The sequence below is a fragment of the Hypanus sabinus genome, chromosome 9 (genome assembly GCF_030144855.1).
Source record: "Hypanus sabinus isolate sHypSab1 chromosome 9, sHypSab1.hap1, whole genome shotgun sequence".
Classification (NCBI taxonomy): domain Eukaryota; kingdom Metazoa; phylum Chordata; class Chondrichthyes; order Myliobatiformes; family Dasyatidae; genus Hypanus; species Hypanus sabinus.
Window position 1 is genome coordinate 51,158,669 of NC_082714.1, and position 19,796 is coordinate 51,178,464.

The 19,796-nt window shown below is 41.2% G+C and overlaps 1 protein-coding gene across 1 annotated transcript in view; it reads left to right on the plus strand.

Moving 5' to 3' along the window:
• The window catches only part of myo15aa (myosin XVAa), a 285,041-nt gene that overhangs the window by 38,328 nt on the left and 226,917 nt on the right, over nucleotides 1–19,796 (plus strand). Inside the window, exon 3 of the mRNA XM_059979671.1 lies at nucleotides 11,589–11,714. Coding sequence (XP_059835654.1) covers nucleotides 11,589–11,714 — 126 coding nt within the window. The remainder of the gene's footprint in view (nucleotides 1–11,588; nucleotides 11,715–19,796) is intronic.

Genomic DNA, 19,796 nt, shown 5'->3' on the forward strand with positions numbered 1-19,796 from the left:
TCATTGTCAAACTGAACATTAAATTCTAACATGTTATAATCATTCTTTACTAGAAGATCCTTTGATACAAAGCCAATCATTAATCTTGTCTCATTCCACTTGACCAGATAAAAAATAGTCTGTTCTCTGAATTATTCTAAAACTATTATTCTATCTCAAAATTGTTCCCTGAATTTATCATCATTTGCCTGTTTGATTTCTCCAGTTTGTACAAAGATTACTCAGCCATGATTATTGCGCATTTTACTTGCACCCACTGTTATTGCTTGATTAACGTTCTTAATGGATTGAGAGGAGACCTGTGGAATACACCTCCTGTGATTCCTTTACCCTGCCGTTTTCTCTTTTTATTGAATCCACCTGGGCAAGATAGATTACAATTCATTAAAATTGATCCTTCCTATGAGAATATTATATTGATTTCTCTTAGTCCTTTTTTCCATTAACAGCAAAACCTAAATAATGAAGCACTTATTTCTCAAGTGCAACCCAAACAAATAGAATATGAGAGAAATTATTAAAAATCATCAAAATGGACAGTATGAAAGATATATAAAAAGGAAAAGTGTAGGTTAATTCAATTTACTAGAAACATAGAAAATAGTTGCAGGAGTAGGCCATTCGGCCCTTCGAGCCTGCACGACCATTCAGTATGATCATGACTGATCATCCAACTCAGAACCCTGGACCTGCTTTCTCTCCATACCCCCTGATCCCTTTAGCCACAAGGGCCATATCTAACTTCCTCTTAAGTATAGCCAATGAACCGGCCTTAACTGTTTCCTGTGGCAGAGAATTCCACAGATTCACCACTCTCTATGTGAAGAAGTGTTTCCTCATCTCGGTCCTAAAAGGCTTTCCCTTTATCCTTAAACTGTGACCCCTCGTTCTGGACTTCCCCAACATCGGAAACAATCTTCCTGCATCTAGCCTGTCCAATCCCTTTAGAATTTTATACGTTTCAATAAGATCCCCCCTCAATCTTCTAAATTCCAGCGATTATAAGCCTAGTCAATCCAGTCTTTCTTCATATGAAAGTCCTGCCACCCAAGGAATCAATCTGGTGAACCTTTGTACTCCCTCTATGGCAAGAATGTCTTTCCTCAGATTAGGGGACCAAAACTGCACACAATATTCTAGGTGCGGTCTCACCAAGGCCTTGTACAACTGCAGTAGAACCTCCCTGCTCCTGTACTCAAATCCTTTTGCTATGAATGCCAACATACCATTTGCCATTTTCACTGCCTACTGTACCTACTGTAGTGTTAGTATTATTATTAGTGTAGTGTTAGTATTATTCTTAATGATCTTCTTCTGAAAAATTATGTCAATCATGGTTTTGAGATTTTCCATTAATCCCCAGTTTCAGCAGGTTTTTTAGGGGAGAGAGTTCCAAATGTGAGTACATGACTTCAGATTTCTCCAAACTTAGGGTTGTGGTTTCTTATTCTGCTCACCCACCAAAACAAAAAGCTTCTCCCAGTTCCTTTAATCTCAGTGGAAACATCCTTTAGTTGTACTTGGTTATATTCCAGGCATATCTTCTTTGTAGCAATTATCTGAAATGGTTTCTTATATCTCCAAGTCTTCTGCTTCTCCATGATTTCTTGGATAACATTTAATAAGTGTTCTAGTCTAGCTTGTTTGCCTACACACATTCACATGTTCTGATCTCCCTTCCTATAACTGTCCATCCTTCGAATCTAACCCTTTTTTCATACAGCCCCCAACCAGCAGACCTCCACTCAAACTAATCTCCTCCACTAACTCCAAAGGTCTTTGTGTACATGACGTATTCAGGCCTGTCCCATAATGTGTATTTTATATTAATACCTTGCTGCTGAGGGCCTCACACTAAGCAGGCATACCCAATCCCTTCACACGCCTTTTCAGACACCTGAAATTTCTGACCTTCAGTCAACTGAGCATCTATCAGGAGATGTGTGTGTGTGTGTCTGCAGGGAGGAGGGGAGGGGGCAATGCAAAGCAGATGGAAGAGATTTAACTCAGGGAGCCTGAGAACCTTTTTATACAAAGGCCATGGTTAAAATAGAGAATGTACCAAGAATTAAATGGGTGATTGAGAAAAACGGAAGAGAGCTGTGGAAGAGTCTGGCCATTGGATCAAGATAATGATGATTTGAGGGATAATCCTATCAAGATGCAATTTAATCAATTACTTGAGTTCTTACTGAAGATTATCATTGTGTATCTACTACTTCAGGTCTTACTGTAAGGTTTGATCATTTGCTCTGCAGTAATTTTTCAACTGTACGTTATGCTTCCAGTCTCTACTAAAATCCTTACTTCCTCATTTTATTAATAGGAGTTTTTTGGATAGTGAGAATTTGTCATTTTTTGGCGAATTGTGTTACGGCTGCTGAACTGTTAAGTGGCTACGACTGATATTGCAGTCAATGTGGCCAGATTACTGGAGCCGTGTACAATTTACTCATTTCAATCCATGAGCATGGACACCTATCCATAATGAGCACCTCGGTGGGAGTATACAGGCCTTATATTAGCAGCCTGTTTGGTGTCTCATCTAAAGGCAACAGGCACAGGGGATTTTCTGTTGAACTTGTGAACGTTACGGTTTACTCGGTGTTTGTAGTCCACTAAGCTCTGAGATGTAAAGACAGAAATCTGACCTCCAGTTTTTTTTTCGGGACAACAGGTGGGTGGGCAGTAAATGTTGGGTTTGTGGAGGAAGTACATAAAAGAGGAGAGTGGGCAGAAAGTAAATGTGGTGAGGAGAGACACGCTCGGTGGTGTTCCAGCGACACTAAATTAAGTTGTTTCCTCAGCACTAGTCCAGGTGGACTTTTTTTATTAGAGCTTTCATTATTATTAAATATAATAAACATCTTAGAAAATAATAGAAAGGATGGCCAAACATTTTTTCTGTTTAATTTTAAAACAACAAGAGATGATAAGAGACTATTTATATCAAGACGGTGCTTCAAACACCCTCTCTGAAGGAGGGAAACTTGGAAAGAATTAGATCGTTTTTTTCAGCATACTGGAAATACTGAAGTTTTCTTTTAGGCCACTAGGTGGCAGTAGAAACAGACAAGTTGTTCAGGTATCCGTCACAAATGGAAGTAGATAGATAGATAGATACTTCATTGGTCCCAAAAAAATTACAATGTCACAACAGCATTACAAGTGCACAGACAGACAAATATTAGAAAAGAAGTAAGAAAGAATAAAAATAAGTTACCTTAAAAATAAAATGCACACGTTTTACAAGTCAAAGATTACAAGATCACTTCTCGGCAATAGGTCGACTCATTATAGAGCCTGATCGCCGAGGTTAAGGATGACCTCGTATAGCTCTTTGGAGCAGCGCAGTTCTCTTAGTCTGTTACTGAAATGTTCCTCTATTGAGCCAAGGTGGCACACAAGGGGTGAGAAACATTGTCCAGAATTGCCAGGATTTTCCATAGGGTCTTTAGTTCCATCTCAACCTCCAGGGTGTCCAGTTTGACTGTTATAAGAGAGCCAGCCTTTCTCATCTGTTTATTGAGCCTGTTGGTATTTCCCCAGCTCACCACGGCATAGAAGATCGTACTGGCGACAACAGATTGGTGGAACATGTGAAGGAAGCAAATGAAAAATCAAAACTGCAGACACTGAATAATAAAAAATACAAGAAATGCTCAGCAAGTCAGGCAACATCTGTGGAAAGACAAATGGTGTTAATGTTTCAGGGGAAGTATCCTTAGTTGGATTGAGAGAAGGAGGAAAACATTATTAACAACCGGGTTATTGATCATTAGCCTGACCTCAGTGGTTGGGAAGATGTTGGAGTCAATTGTTAAGGAAGAGGTGATGGAGTACTTGGTGACACAGGACAAGATAGGACAAAGTCAGCATGGTTTCCTTAAGGGAAAATCTTGCCTGACGAAGCTGTTGGAATTCTTTGAGGAGATTATAAGTAGGATAAATAAAGGGGGTGCAGTGCATGTTGTATATTTGGACTTCCAAAAGGCCTTTGACAAAGTGCCACACATGAGGCTGCTTACCAAGTTAAGAGCCCATGTGTTACAGGAAAGTTACTAACATGGTTAGAGCATTGGCTGATTGGTAGGAGGCAGTGAGTGGGAATAAAAGAATCCTTTTCTGGTTGGCTGCCTAGTTGACTAGTGGTGTTCCACAGGGGTCGGTGTTGGGACCACTTCTTTTTATGCTGTATATCAATGATTTAGATGATGGAATAGATGGCTTTGCTGCCAAGTTTTCAGATGATACAACAATTGGTGGAGGGTCAGGTAGTGTTGAGGAAACAGGTAGGATGCAGAAGGACTTAGACAGATTAGGAGAGTGGGCAAGAAAGTGGCAAATGAAATACAATGTTGGAAAAGGCATGGTCATGCACATTAGTAGCAGAAATAAATGTGTTGACTATTTTCTAAACGGGGAGAAAATCCAGGAATCTTGTGAGTTCTTGTGCAGAACACCCTGGAGGTTAACTTGCAGGTTGAGTCTGTGGTGAGGAAGGCAAATGTGATGTTAGTATTCATTTCAAGAGGAATAGAATAGAAGAACAAGGATGTGATGCTGAGGCTTTATAAGGCACTGGTGAGGCCTCACCTTGAGTATTGTGAACATTTCTGGGCTCCTCATCTCAGAAAAGATGTGCTGGCATTGGAGAGGGTCCAGAGGAGGTTCACAAGGACGATTCTATGAATGAAGGGGTTATCATATGAGGAACATTTGATGGCTCTGGGTCTGTACTCGCTGGAATTCAGAAAGATGAGAGGGAAACTCATTGAAACCTTTTGAATGTTGAAAGACCTAGACAGAGTAGATGTGGAAAGGATGTTTCCCATGGTGGGATGGTCTAGGACAAGAGGGCCCAGCCTCAGGATAGAAGCCGCCCTTTCAAAACAGAGATGTGGAGAAATTTCTTTCGCCAAAGGGTGGCGAATTTGTGGAATTTGTTGCCACATGCAGCTATGCAGGCCAGGTTGTTTGGTGTATTTAAGGCAGAGATTGATAGGTTCTTGATTGGACATGGCATCAAAGGTTACGGGGAGAAGGCTGGGAATGGGTTGAGGAGGAGGAAAAAAGAAGTATCAGCCGTGATTGAATGACAGAGCAGACTCGATGGGTCAGATGGCCTAACTCTGCTCCTATGTCTTATGGTCTTATGGTATCCCCTGGAGTTCAGGAGAATGAGGGGGATCTCATAGAAACATTCTGAATGTTCAAAGGCCTGAACAGATTAGATATGGCAAAATTATTTCCCATTGTAGGGGAGTCTAGGACAAGAAGACATGACTTCAGAATTGAAGAACATCCATTTTGAACAGAGATGCGGAGAAATTACTTTAGCCAGAGGGTGGTAAATCTGTGGAATTTGTTGCCATGAGCGGCTGTGGAGGCCAAGTCATTGGGTGTATTTAAGGCAGAGATAGACAGGTTCTTGATTAGCCAGGGCATCAAAGGGTATGGGGAGAAGGCAAGGGAGTGGGGATGACTGGAAAAATTGGATCAGCCCATGATTGAATGGTGAGCAGGCTTGATGGGCTGAATGGGTCTTATGTTTCAGCTGGAAGATCTTTATCTGCAATTGAGTGAAAGAGAAAAATATTAGTATTAATTTACAAAGAAAATGGATAAATAGGGTAAATATGTCTGATAGGGTGAGACCAGGATTGTTATGGGGATAAGCAAGTGACTCAGTCATCTGGTTTGTAAGTTAATGAGGAGGAGGAGAGAGGAAGGGAGGGAAAAGGAACATTAAAAAAACATGAAATGAGATCAGGTAGAAGACAAAGAACATAAAATGCATAATATCAGACTGTGGGAACTGTGCAGAAGAGGAATCCATACTACAGAGTTGAAAAGCTAAACATACATTACGGACTGACGACTAACTGCTGAACTGGGCAGCTCTGATATAAACAAAGAAAGTGAGTTAGCTACAGTTGTAGCCTTTAATGGTAATTACAGAAGGCTCCAACATGCCCAGATGTTGCCCCTCAAGCTCGTGTAGGTCCTCGTTATAATGACGCAGAAGTTCAGAGATGACTCGTCTGAGTGGGATGATGTATTGAAGCTCCAGCATTTTTATACTTTCATTCACTGCCACCTCTGCTCCGGGAATTCTCAGAGGTTCTAGTCTGTTCCTCAACATTAAAGAAACCAGATGCAATGCTCACTTTGTGGAATATGTTCCATGCACAAGGCTGCCCAGGACCTTCCAACTTCACTGCTGCAGCTGCCCCCCACTCTATCCTGTCTGGCTGCAGCCTCCTGTATTATTATTACAAGCCCCAATGTAAGCTTGGGGAACTGCATCTCATTGTCCGTCTTTTGGTAGCAATAAGATCGTCATCATGAAAGGTTGCACAAGGCTAAAGTCTCCTCCTCCTCCTCCTCCACATTCTGACTCATTTTTTCCAGAAAGGAGGCAGTTGGAGTCATTTGGCTGGATTTACATCCAGCACCTATCCCTGTGCCAATCCCCCAGTTTTACCAAAGTCTCGAGCTCAGTACACTGCTTTTCAGGAAGGAGTTGTGAAAAAAACAGGGTGATTAATCTTCTTCAATGGAAATATGTTAAACTATGTTTCTGATCTTTACAAAACCCTCCTCTGAGAGGCTGGCGTAACAGTTAGATCTGCAACACTGAAAATTCAGTGATAGAACTGAGACAAAGAGGTCATGTATCTGTGGATTTTTACAAATTGTAAGGATTGTATCATGCCTTATAGTCAATAAATCATCATGAATAATAATTACATATTAAATGTAGGATTATGACTGAACGTGAGCGATGTTGTCACAGAGTGATCGATAGGGAGGGGTAATAACCCAGTGAGGATTCCAGGGGAGAACGTAGGAATTTCCATGGAGCTGTTTGCGGTAGTATAGAGATTACAGGGATAATAAGTCCCCTGGCACTGACAATATCCCTGCTGAGTTACTGAAGAACGGAGTGTACATGTGTATGCACACCCTCTACCAGTACATCACCAAGGCCTGGAGTGACGAGAACATCCCACAGCAATGGAGAAATGCAAACATCGTTGTCATTCATAAGAACAAGGGTGACCAGGCCATCTGTGGCAACAGTAGAGGCATCTCACTCCTTTCTGTCTCTGGAAAGGTCCTGGCTAAGGTGATGCTTCAGAGGCTCATCAGCAACATCACCGAGTCAGTGCTGCCTGAATCGCAGTGTGGATTTAGGAAGAACAGGAGCACGATCGACATGATCTTCACAGCCCGGCAGCTTCAGGAAAAGTGCCGGGAGCAACATCAGGACCTGCTTCTGGCCTTTGTTGACCTCTCCAAAGCATTTGACACTATGCAAAGACAGCTCTTATAGGATGTCCTCCTCCGGTTTGGTTGTCCCGATAAATTTGTTAACATCCTCCGCCAGTTCCATGATGGGATGACTGCTCAGGTGACCATAGGAGGACAAGAGTCCGAGTCCTTCCTTGTACACACAGGGGTGAGACAAGGGTGTGTGCTAGCGCCAGTGCTCTTTAACATCTTCCTCCTGTGTGTTATCAAGCTTCTCCACAAGACTGAAGACAGCAGCGGTGTGGCAGTGGACGTCAGATTAGATGACAACCTCTTTGAGGCTCCACGCAACCACCAAACTCCATAGAGAACAGGTCCTGGATCTGCAGTATGCAGACAACTGTGCTTTTGTGGCCCATACTCTGGAGGATCTTCAGACTGTCCTTGCTGTGGCGGTGAGAGCGTACAGCAGGATGGGGCTGACTGTCAATACCACCAAGACGGAAGTGGTTTGTCATTGGAGTACCAGTGTCCCACCCACCCTACCTGCCTTCACTGTTGGTGATGAAAAGCTGTCAGTAGTGCCATCTTTCAAATATCTGGGGAGCATTCTCTCTGAGGATAGCGGCATTGACAACGACATCCAGAGCCGCATTAAACAGGCATCAGCTGCCTTTGGGAGACTTCGGCGTAGAGTCTTTCAGAACGGGAGCTTTCGTCCCTCCACAAAGGTTGCTACATACCAAGCGGTCTGTGTCACCACCCTCCTTTATAGCTGTGAAGCTTGGGTAACCTACAGCCGTCACATCAAGTCCCTGGAGCGCTTCCACATAAACTGCCGACAGTGCATCCTGGAATTACCTGGCGTGAGCGGGTGCCTCACACTGAAATACTTGTAAAGACCAACTGCAGAAGTAATGAGGCCATGGTCACCCAGCGTCAGTTGCAGTGGCTGGGGCAAGTGATAAAGATGCCCTCATGTCGGCTACCCCGCAGAGTGTTATACAGCCAGCTACATCATGGTCGACGCTCAGCTGGAGGGCCGAAGAAGCACTATAAGGATCAGATGAAGAACGCTTTAAGGAAATGCAAGATCAGACCTGAGGACCTGGAGGATGTTGCTGCTGACCGTAACACTTGGCGACAGCTGTGTATGGACAGGGTACGTATTCTGGAGATGGAAAGAACAACCAGAAGACAGCAGAAGAGAGCCAGGAGGAATGCAGCCATGGTTGCCATCACTACCACATATACATGTCCCACCTGCTATAGAGCTTGTGGGTCCAGGATAGGACTGTATGGTCATCAAAGATCTCACTGTTAAAGGAGTGGATGTCGTCATTGGATTCAGATGGAGAACCAAAGAAGAGAAGAAGAAGATTAGAAGAGGAGACAATGCAATTTAAAAAGGGTAGACAAAATGCAGTTTATAGCTATGTTAAAGACAGGTGCTTTATGAGGGAGAGTGGTGATGGTGAAATAAGGAGGGCAAGGAGCAATAGAGAGAGGACACGGGGTGAGGGGTGGGGGGGGGGAACAGGAAGGTTAGTAACCTAAAATGTTAATTCTATTTTACTTTCCGTGCAGATGCTGTCTAACCATATGAGTATCCCAGAACTTCCTGTTGTTTAAGTTTACTCATTTTCCTGACGCTGATCATTTTGGTCGGCTTAGACAGGTTGGGCCTAAGGGGCTTTCTCTGTGTGTTTTTACTCTGTGGCTCTAAAACTTTGCACATATTTGCCAGAAATTGTAGTTCTACCTACTTACTAATGGGAAATGGCACAATTTTGTCTGAAATATGCACACAGGAGCCAAATGATGACCACTACGATACGCCTGCTCTCAAATATATCCATAAATAAATTAGAGATAAAAGCCACACAGATAAAATCCTGCACCAGTCTGTGAGAAATACAACCTGGCTGACCTACAAGGAGGAGTATCCTTTCCTTCAACCAGGTGGAGCTTTTGGAATTGGTTGCTAGTCCCTTCAGTTCGTTCGAATAGGTGCTTGTAGCGGCCAGCTTTCACACAAAAGGCAAAGGGAAACGTCGAAATGAATTGACTTTATTTCTTACATCCCTCACATACATGAGTAAAAATCTTTATATTACATCTAAATGTACCATGTGCAATCAGAATAATTTATAATACTGTAAATAGAACAGTCAACATAATATAGAATATACTCAAATCAGCGTGAGTTAGTCTGACGGCCTGGTGGAAGGAGGCCCGGAGCCTGCTGGTCCTGGCTTTTATGCTGCGGTACCGCTTCCTGGATGGTAGCAGCTGGAGTAGATTGTGATTAGGATGACTTGGGTCCCTGATGATCCAATGGATCCTTTTTACACACCTGTCTTTGTAAATGTCCTGAATCATGGGAAGTTCACAACTACAGATGCGCTGGGCTGTCGGTACCACTCTCTGCAGAGTCCTGCGATTGAGGGAAGCACAGTTCCCATATCAGGCAGTAATGCAGCCAGTCAGGATGCTCTCAATTGTGCTCCTATAGAAAGTTCTTGGGATCTGGGGGCCCATACCAAACTTCCTCAGCCGTCTGAGGTGATGTCTATTTATTGTTATTATTTATTGAGACACAGCGTGGAATAGACCCTTCTGGTCCTTCAAGCTGTGACACTCAGTATTCCCCCGATTCAATCCTGGCCTCATCATGGGACAATTTACAGTGACCAACTAACCTACCAACCGGTACGTCTTAACTGACCGGGGCACCCAGAGGGAACCCATGCAGTCACCGGCAGTGGTGGGAAATGAGCCCAGGTTGCTGGTACTGTAAAACGCTGTGCTAACCACTACACTGCCTTTGAAACTGCCATTGTAACTGGATTGTTGTACGTGCCTGTCTAGCATGCTTTGTGCAGCCTACTAAAAGCTGAAAGCAATGAGGGGTCCAAGTGAGTGATGGCTACCACAGTGGTGTGTGTGTGTGTGTGTGTGTGTGTGTGTGTGTGTGTGTGTGTGTGTGTGTGTGTGTGTGTGTGTGTGTCTGTGTGTGTGTGTGTGTGTGTGTGTGTCTGTAAAATATTTCATGAGGTCTAGAATACAAGAGCAAGGATGTGATGCTGAGGCTTTTTAAGGCACTGGTGAGGCCTCACCTTGAATATTGTGAACAGCTTTGAGCCCCTCATCTTGGAAAAGATGTTCTGGCAATTGGAGAGGGTCCAGAAGAAGTTCACAAGGGAGATTCCAGGAAGGAAAGGGTTATAATTCGAGGAACGTTTGATAGCTCTGGGTCTTTACTCGCTGGAATTCAGAAAGATGTGGGGGGATCTCTTTGAAACCTTTTGAATGTTGAAAGGTCTAGAGGGAGTAGATGTAAAAAGAATGTTTCCCATGGTGGGAGAGTCTTGGACAAGAGGGCACAGCTTCAGGATAGAGGGGCGCCATTTCGAAACAGAGATGTGGAGAAATTTCTTTAGCCAGTGGGTGGTGAATTTGTGGAATTTGTTGCCACATGCAGCTGTGGATGCCAGGTCGTTGGGTGTATTTAAGGCAGAGATTGATAGGTTCTTGATTGGACATGGCATCAAAGGTTACAGGGAGAAGGCCGGGAACTGGGGTTGAGGAGGAGAAGAAAAAAGGATCAGCCATGATTGAATGACAGAGCAGAATCAATGGGCCAGATGGCCTAACTCTGCTCCCATGTCTTATGGTCTCATGGTCTATAATATCAGAGCAACACCATAGGCCATCTGGAGAAAAAGCTACCACTGTGTGTCTGCTTTTGTAATTTGTGGTCTAGAGTGGTGCAGCTGTGTACGTGTTGAGATAACTTAAGTGAGATACAGTTCAAGGCGTCATAGCACTAACCTTCCTGAATACTCTGTGGTCATCAAGCTTCTTCCAACTGTCCTAGTTCTGGGGAGGTGGTGTCAGAGGCCATCACCTCCATTTGCATCTTATCGCTACTCTGGGGGCTAACTTGAAACCCCAGATGTAGAGGAATCAAGCTTTACCCCATCGACCAGCATGTTTAGATCTGACCCAGTGAGACTGCACCACCCCCACCCTCCCTCCCCCATAACTCTCTTGCAGTCATTTCTTCTCTGAGAGTGGACTTCCTACAGTGTTGTGACTGAGTGGGAGGTGTCCTTTTAGTAAAGGAATTAGCTGGAAGATCCATGGTATTAAACCCTTGGAGGTTTTAACCAGGTTTGAGATCAAGTATCAATTTTGCACCAGTACCAATAAGTGAGAATGAATCATACAATGTGTTTGAGTGCTTCTACCTAGGAGCAATCCAATTTCTAGTCAAGCTAACCTTTGAGGTAATCTTTATAACCTTCCTTTCTGTTCTCTTTCTATAGGGAGCGTCAGTCTGGTTTGATGTTGGAAGGGGATACCTACTTCCAGGTGTTGTCAAAGAGAAGAAAAAAACTACAGGAAAGAAAGGAACAACATCTCTGACAGTAAAAAGCCTACTGAATGCAGAGGTAGGTGAGAAACAGAAAACCTACAGCACAATACAGGCCCTTCGGCCCACAAAACTGTGCCAAACATGTACTTACCTTAGAACTACCTAGGGGCTTACCCATAACCCTCTATTATTCAAACATAAAAAAGCTCAAACATAAAAAAGATAACAATGTCAATGTGTTCTTTTTCCATCTTTTTATTATCATTATTAATAACAACAAAATAAAATTGGTACATAGATAATGGGATTACAAACGTACATATTTCAACTAACTATAAAAGATTACAAGAACAATGATTACAGTATAAATGAGTATTCCCACATCGTAAAAGATACAATATACAAATAGACAAGGCAAACCTAGGTGTATCATAATATAAAATAAAAAGAAAAAATAAAAAGGAAAAAAGAAAAAAAAATTCATTATGCAAAAACTAATCTAAAAGTCTAATAACTAATAGAAGAAAAAAAAACAAAAAAGAAAAAAAGAGAAAATAAAAAAGAGAGAAAAGAAAAAAAAGGGCTGTTTATAATATCTCACAAAAATACAAAATCATCAGTGTCGTCAACTCCGATCCTCTTGACATATATATATGTCAACAATGTCAATGTGACACTCTTATGAAATCATGTATGAAACTAGCTTACAGGAAGGTAGATAATTTGTTTAGAGACTATAATGCATATACTGAAATGCACATTGAACAGAAGTTTATAATTGCAATCACTTGAATTAACTTTGACATAGAGTACTTATTCACTTAAATGTTGTACTATACATCAAATTACTCACCTGCACAAAGGAAACTTGGTGATACCGAGGCTTAATGGATTCTAGTACAGAAGTGATGTATGAACACTTTGGTCAGGAGAGACAGAATTAAGTCTTAAATTTCAAAGTAAATTTATTATCAAAGTACATATATGTCACCATATACAACCTGGAGATTCATTTTCCTGTGGGCAGATTCAGCAAATGCATAGAATGGTAGCTATAATAGGATCAGTGAAAGATCAGCTAAAGTGCAGAAGACAACAAACTGTGCAAATGCAAATATAAATAAATAGCAATAAATAATGAGAACATGAGACAATGAGATAGAGTCCTTCAAAGTGAGATCATTGGTTGTGGGAACATCTCAATGGATGGGCAAGTGAGTGTAGTTATACACTTTCGTTCAAGAGCCTGATGCTTGAGGGGTAGTAACTGTTCTTGAACATGGTGGTGTGAGTTTTGACGCTCTTGTACATTCTACCTGATGGTAGAAGCAAGAAGAAAGCATGGCCTGGGCAGTGAGGATCTCTGATGATGGATGCTGCTTTCTTACAACAACTTGTCATGTCAAAGCCCTCAGTGGTTGGGAGGGCTTTACCCATGATGTAATGTGATGTGATGAAGTCATTGAAGTCACCACTGAGAACTACTCACAGGAAATATATTTTATTTTAAATGCACATAAAAAAACACTAATTATTTCAGAAATAAAAACAGAAAATACCACAAAGGATCAACAAGTCTGCAGAAGGGAGGGAGAGAGGGGGAGAGGGCAAGAGGGAGATTGGGAGGGGAGAGGGAGAGAGAAAGAAAAAGAAAAGAGGGAGGGAGTGAATGAGGGAATGAGAATGCAGTTTAGGATTCATAATGAATTTAGTTCATAATGAAGGGGCCAAAGAAAGTGCATTACTATATTTTAGTAGTTTTAACAGATTATTGTAGTTCACTCTCATAATGCTGATAGAAATCCAAAAAGGATGGAGATTTCAGCGGAAAGGTTAACAGGGCAGCATTGATGGGACTCCCAATGAAAGGTTGTACTGTATTACAGGTTGTCCCTAGGTTATAAATGATCCACTATGTATGAACAAGCTCTCATTATATTACTAAAGTCTAATGTACATACAGCACATTCCTACAAGTGTCAGAGCTAGTTTCTTCTTCTCTCTACTTTTAATTACTTCTCTTTCTAATCAGTCTTATGTGCTTTTGATGTATATGTTATAATATGGTTACCATAGTGAGTGATGTTTCTTCGTGTATTTTCCAACAAAATCGACTTATGTTCTTTATCCAAGGACAGGCTGTATTCTCTGCTTTCTGTAATTCTAAAGAATCTCAGATGGCTGTTGGTATTTGACGAATGGATGCACTAATGGTAGAAGGGGAGAGAGAGAACATTCAGGACTCCGAGGGACCTGAAGAGGCTGATAATATCGATAACCAAAAACATGTTCTTTACACAAGGAGACCATAGACAGCCATGAAGGTTATATTCTTGGTAGAATATTACCAGGGAGTTTGCTGTAAGGAGAAATTTTATCGGAATGCACTCTTTGATTGTTTGTACTTTGGGGAAGTCTGCACTGCAGGCAAATCCTGTGTTCATTTTGCCTTCCGCGATGGGCTGAAGAAAATGTAAATGGAATTGCTTTGCTTTATTACAGAGTTCAATGATCATTAAAATCTAAGATAGGGCATGGTCAGCAGTTACGGAGTGGAATAGTCCTGAGGCAGGGAAGCTGAGAGTGGCTGTGCTTCGATCTTCACAGGCATTTCTCAGACCAATTATACATTTGGGGCTATAAATGATTCACAAGAAGTCAAAGATACCAGCAAATTCAGCAGAGTTATTAGCCCTTTACATAGAATGCTTCCAAGTGAATTGCGATTTATGAAATCTGCACATAGAAATTATTTTGTACTGTGCATATAAAACAACATGGTAAAGCTGGAGATCATATTAAACTGAACTGGAGCAATTTTGCCCATGCTTCCAAGTACCTTCAACCTCTCATAATCATTATATGCATATTTCTGGGTAATTCATATTCCAAACATAGATCATCCAGTCCACTTACTGTAAACAGTTGCGCCATCTCCAAAACTGGTTGCAAGAGCTGCAATCCATTGAGCCATGGTGGTATTAATGGCGGAGCAGGCTTAAAGAGCCGAATGGCTGACACTTACTCTCTATTTCCATGTTTCACCACAAGTCACGCTTCCACAAAGCAGCCCTCGCTGACATCTATGACTTTATAAGTATGAGATCACATAGTTTTACAGTGAAGGTCAAAGTCACTCTCACTCTCATCTTCCCAGGCTCAGAAATATTCAAACGCTCCCCTGCTTACAAATGACACATCTCACAATTTGCTGATCAGCAGATAGTCAAACCAATTACATTATTACAAGGTAACCGATTTTCTGCTAATCAGTGTTGATTCATGTTGAAAATGGGTTGAGGCAACCAAAAGCTTAAGGAGCCCCACTGCTGAAAAGACACCTAGATCCAGTTATCCAGTTCTCAGGCATAGTGGATGCTACTCCATCCTATTTTAATTTTAATGTGCTTTTCAGTACTTACGTGTAAACATGGTGATTGACAGTGTATAGTAAATTAGTTAAAACCAATAGTGTGACTACGAATGATTCAAATCTATGTATCAAATGACACATTTGAGTCTGAAATTAATGTGGTGTAACACCTGATTGATTTACAGTCGTATGATAGCATGGTTATCAACAAAGCATTGGGTCAGTTACCAAATACTTAAGGAATTAACATTGCCGTTAAGACAAGGATAAGACTGATATCATTCCTCTAAGTCTTGTCAATGCATAATAATGACTAGATTGGTTTACCAGTAAATTCAATGAGATGAGATGGGTAATTTGAAACCTTCCTGGCATGTTTTTCATCCTCTTTTTTTCCTTCACAATCTTTCTACTATCTTTTTAAAAATACTTGTGCCAAGAATGTAAATTGGCCAAAATGTTATATTTCCCCTTATCTCATAAAGGCTGTTTTAGGTCGTGTCAGTAGCATCAGTTCAGCCAGCTTTTGACATATTCTATTTATAAAGCCTTTTAAATTTTTAATGAAACTCATTAACTCTCTTTTGTTACAAGTGACTGCACATATTTTTCTTTTCTGAAACATACATAATCACATTCAGTTGGAACAGCTTGTTTCCTAGTCTGCAGAGAAGAATGAGACTAATAATTGTCTCCTATTGGAAAGCTCTGACAGGAAATATGCCCTGTACAAATTTAGGCCGTCCAAAGTTAAACATTAATGAATACACAGCAACTTGAGTATGCGGTCTTTGATGAGCATTTGACGCAGTCAGAGTCCTGAATGTCTTGTTAAGTCTACACTGTAGTCTTAGCATTCGAGTCAACAAAGGACATCTAAATCAATTTCCTTCTGATGCTAAATAATCTGTTTATTATTGTTCTAATTTCTCTTCTTATTTTGGTTTTCCAGAGTTTGCTGGCTGTTCTACAGTGTGCGACAGTTAGTTTAGGAGAGCACACTTCTGAAATTTAAAATCTTCCCATGTCTGCTTTGTACTCAGTTTCCAGGACAGACAGATTGTCAGTATGGAGCCAGAAGAGCTCACTAATTGGGGATAGGACACTACAGATCTTGCTGGTATTATGGATGTGTTAGTCCATGATTTTATGCTTGTTCACTGAACTCCTGCTTTGCTTGTATGTGAAAATAAGCTTGTGTACAGAAGTAGAAAAGACTCAATCTTAAGGGATTAGAGGATGGGACACTCAATCATTTTTTAAGCAGTTTTAGAATCTGGCCTGTTCACTCAGTTGAATTAAACTGTGCAGATCATGGCTATATCGACAGATGTGTGAAGGAGTTGGGCAGGGGTTTGCTCCATCTATGCCAGTATTTGTAGGCAAACAAGTGACATTGCCAAAAAAAAGCGGGCAACATTGGGAAACAATGATAATATTTGACTCTTCTCAGGGAGATGATTACTCCTACTTTCACAGAGCCCTTTGTGCAATGCAGGCACACAGAACAGGAGGTAACTCAGAGCCAAGAATGGTTTCGTTCTGCTTTACCAGAAACTGCACAGCTTCCAGGCAATAGGAAACAATCCTGGCAAAGGCTCGGTTGACACATCTGAAAATTGAATTGCAGTTGAGATATTAAAAATTCACATAAAAGTGCCTACATTTTCTATCTTAATATGATGTGGTCTGTTTGTACATTTTCTGCTAGGATGTGCAGAACCTAGACTGGCAAATATATTGAATTCTAAACACTTTAAAATTTGAAGATAGATCCATGGAAGATTAATCCAACCATGAGACATGCAAATAGCAATGTTAATGGGACTATATTTTGATTTGCTTAATAATATTTTTGCAAGATATTCATAATGGGTGTGTAGAATGTTTTGTTTGTGGCTATAATAAACTCAATCAAATGAAACACCCATAACAATTCACAAAAACTTGCTGACCTTTTTTCATAATTAGGATTTGTACACTTTGGTACTGAAACCTTCAAAGTGGTGTAGACACAAAAGCAAGGCAAATCTTCATCTCAAAATAATTACAGTGAGTCAAAAACTATTTTTAAGCATAAGGCTATAAGTAAGAATGTTTTTAAATCAACATTGTTCAGTCCTCTTTTCAACAGTGGGAATGAGGCATCTGATAACAGGTTTCAGTATAATTTGGGTCACAATAATGCCAGGTAATTAACATCTCTTACGAGAATGTTTTGAATTATGTGCAGGATTTGGAAGGTAATTCAGAACCATAGATGATCTTCAACTGCATGTATCAAGAGCTTCTATCACAGCCAGAAACAAAAGGCAATCACATCCTTCCAGGCCTACACCATTACTAACCCAATCACCGTCCTGGAGATATCCGTTGATCAGAAGCCTAACTAACCCACCCATGTCATAGGATCATAGTAAAAGCAAAATAAGACAGTGACCTATCTAAAGTAAAATAAAAACTGTCAGAAATTACAGCAGCTCACACAGTATTTGCAGTGTGAGAAGCAGGTCTAAACACTGAAACATCCAGTGATGAGGAGATTTGGGAACCTAAAATACAAAACCATCCAACTCTCTTAAATTTGCTACAATTACCACATGCCACATCAATATCATGGTTGGTTGAGTGTTATGTTTCTCAAATCCCATCCTTCAAATAGCTCTGCTCAAATACAACGGATATAATATTTCACAATCACTTACACAAATGTAGGAACGACAGCATCAAGATGTCTGACAGTACCTAAAGCAAGTTGGCTAACTTGAAACAATGCTTATTTCAATTCCTTCCATTATCAATGCATGCAAAACACACTGAAGATGCTGGAATTGGGTGGAACAAATGACTTGCTGGTGGATCTCAGCAGGTTGAGGAGCACCCATGGGACAGAGGGAATAGTTCACATTTTGGATTGAAGCCCTGCATCAAGACGAAGAGCGAACCATGGTTCCATCCTCATTCATTCTTCCCTAATGCTTCCTGTTATCAACTCCCCTATTCATTGGATTCTTCGGAGAGGCTTAGACAGGGTGAACGCACATGCACATGGTAATTTTCCCCATGGAATCAAAAACTAGAGGGCATAGATTTGTGAAAGGGGTAAGATTTAGAGACCTAAGAGGCAACTTCTTAACTTAGAGGGTAGTACTAATATGGAACAAGCAGGCAGAGGAAGGGGCTGATGCAGCTACAAAAACGATATTTAAAAGACACTTGGACTTGTAGTCAGAGCGGAGCTGAAGAGCCTGCTCCCATGATGTGTTCCTCTGTGTAATTTCTCCGAGGATCACGGTGGACAGGTTAGTGATACCCTGAGATCCCGAGAGCAATGCCGAATGGAGTTCAGCTCCTGGTAGAGCCACCCATGGCGGTAAGGTTAAAGGGGAGATTCCAGATGAAGAGAGGTCCAACCAAGATCTCAGTGGTGGAGCTGGCAGAAGGTGATGATACAGCACAATGGCAGTGAAGGCAGAGGAAGGCTGCAGCCATGTTAAGTCCCCAGCTGTCCTTCATTCCATGCCAATGGACCCCGACCACTGATCGGTCAAGCACTGTGTGGTGGCTGCCCGTGCATCAGCCTCCCCATGTTAAATAAAGTCACGCACAGACATTCTCCATTAAAGGAATAACCCTTAGGAAGAACACCATACTCAACTTGAGTGATCGCACCACTGGTATTACTCTATGACCATATGGAGTAATCCTATCAATACTCTGGTTTCGGTGTTGATGACTTCTTGAACGGTTAATAACCAGGAAACAAGCTTAGTTCAACCATTTCTTTGTAGAATTAATTGATTTTCTGGAGATGTTTTGTTAATATTTGATAATACTTTGGCTATTTGTTGGTTGGACCAAAATTAAAATGGACTTTTAAGAGTTCCTACACTCCATCAAAGAACTGCTTTCCTACTATTTTTGGAACGTAAGCATGGCGACTTCAACCTATCAGAGCGAGTGCCAAGCCATGCAAAAATTGTGGAAAGGTTGCAATATAGGGAGTGCCATTTGTATGTGAAAATCCACCTAAAAGAAGGGTACAGTTATGCACCTGGTTATGTCTCTAAGAGCTTGTGTAAGTTCTGCTGCTGTTGCTGATTCTTTTCACCATGAAGTTTCATGTGGCCGCTTGTTACTCAAGACCAGTGTTCAGACTGGTTTGGTCAGTGCTGCAGTCGCCTGTCCGAGTTTTCTCCACATGTTCACCCTCATCACTGGGTGATACTTTATTTGGTAAAGATGGTGCTAATAGATGGATTGTACTTGGTGTATTAAGGAACTGATTTTGTAGTAACTGAGTATATACAACAGGGAGCCCAAGATAAAAAAGATGGCTCTTCCTTTATCTATGATGCTGTATACAATAACACCACATGTGTTTCCCACCGTAGGTGATCTTACTGCTATGCGATTAGAGAGTTATACAAGAATGTTAATTCTTATAAATATGGCACAGACTAATGAGCAAGGGACAATGGAGGCTTAATACTTTGAAGATTATAAGAAAACAGGTTCATACCTAATATTTATGGAAATATTGCATCAGAAATAAGTGATGCTTCCTCAAAGATGTCCAAAGCATTTTACAAGTAATGTGGTTTTGTGGAAATGCACTTTATTATTGTAATGTGGGAAATGCGGCTCCTAATTTGTGCATAGCAATTCCCATGATCAGCAATGAAATAAGGACCAGTTAATCTATATTTCCTCCAGTCCTTACCTACCTCCCCATGAGCCTTCATATCCAATACATTATTCTCCGCAACTTCAGCCATCTCCAAA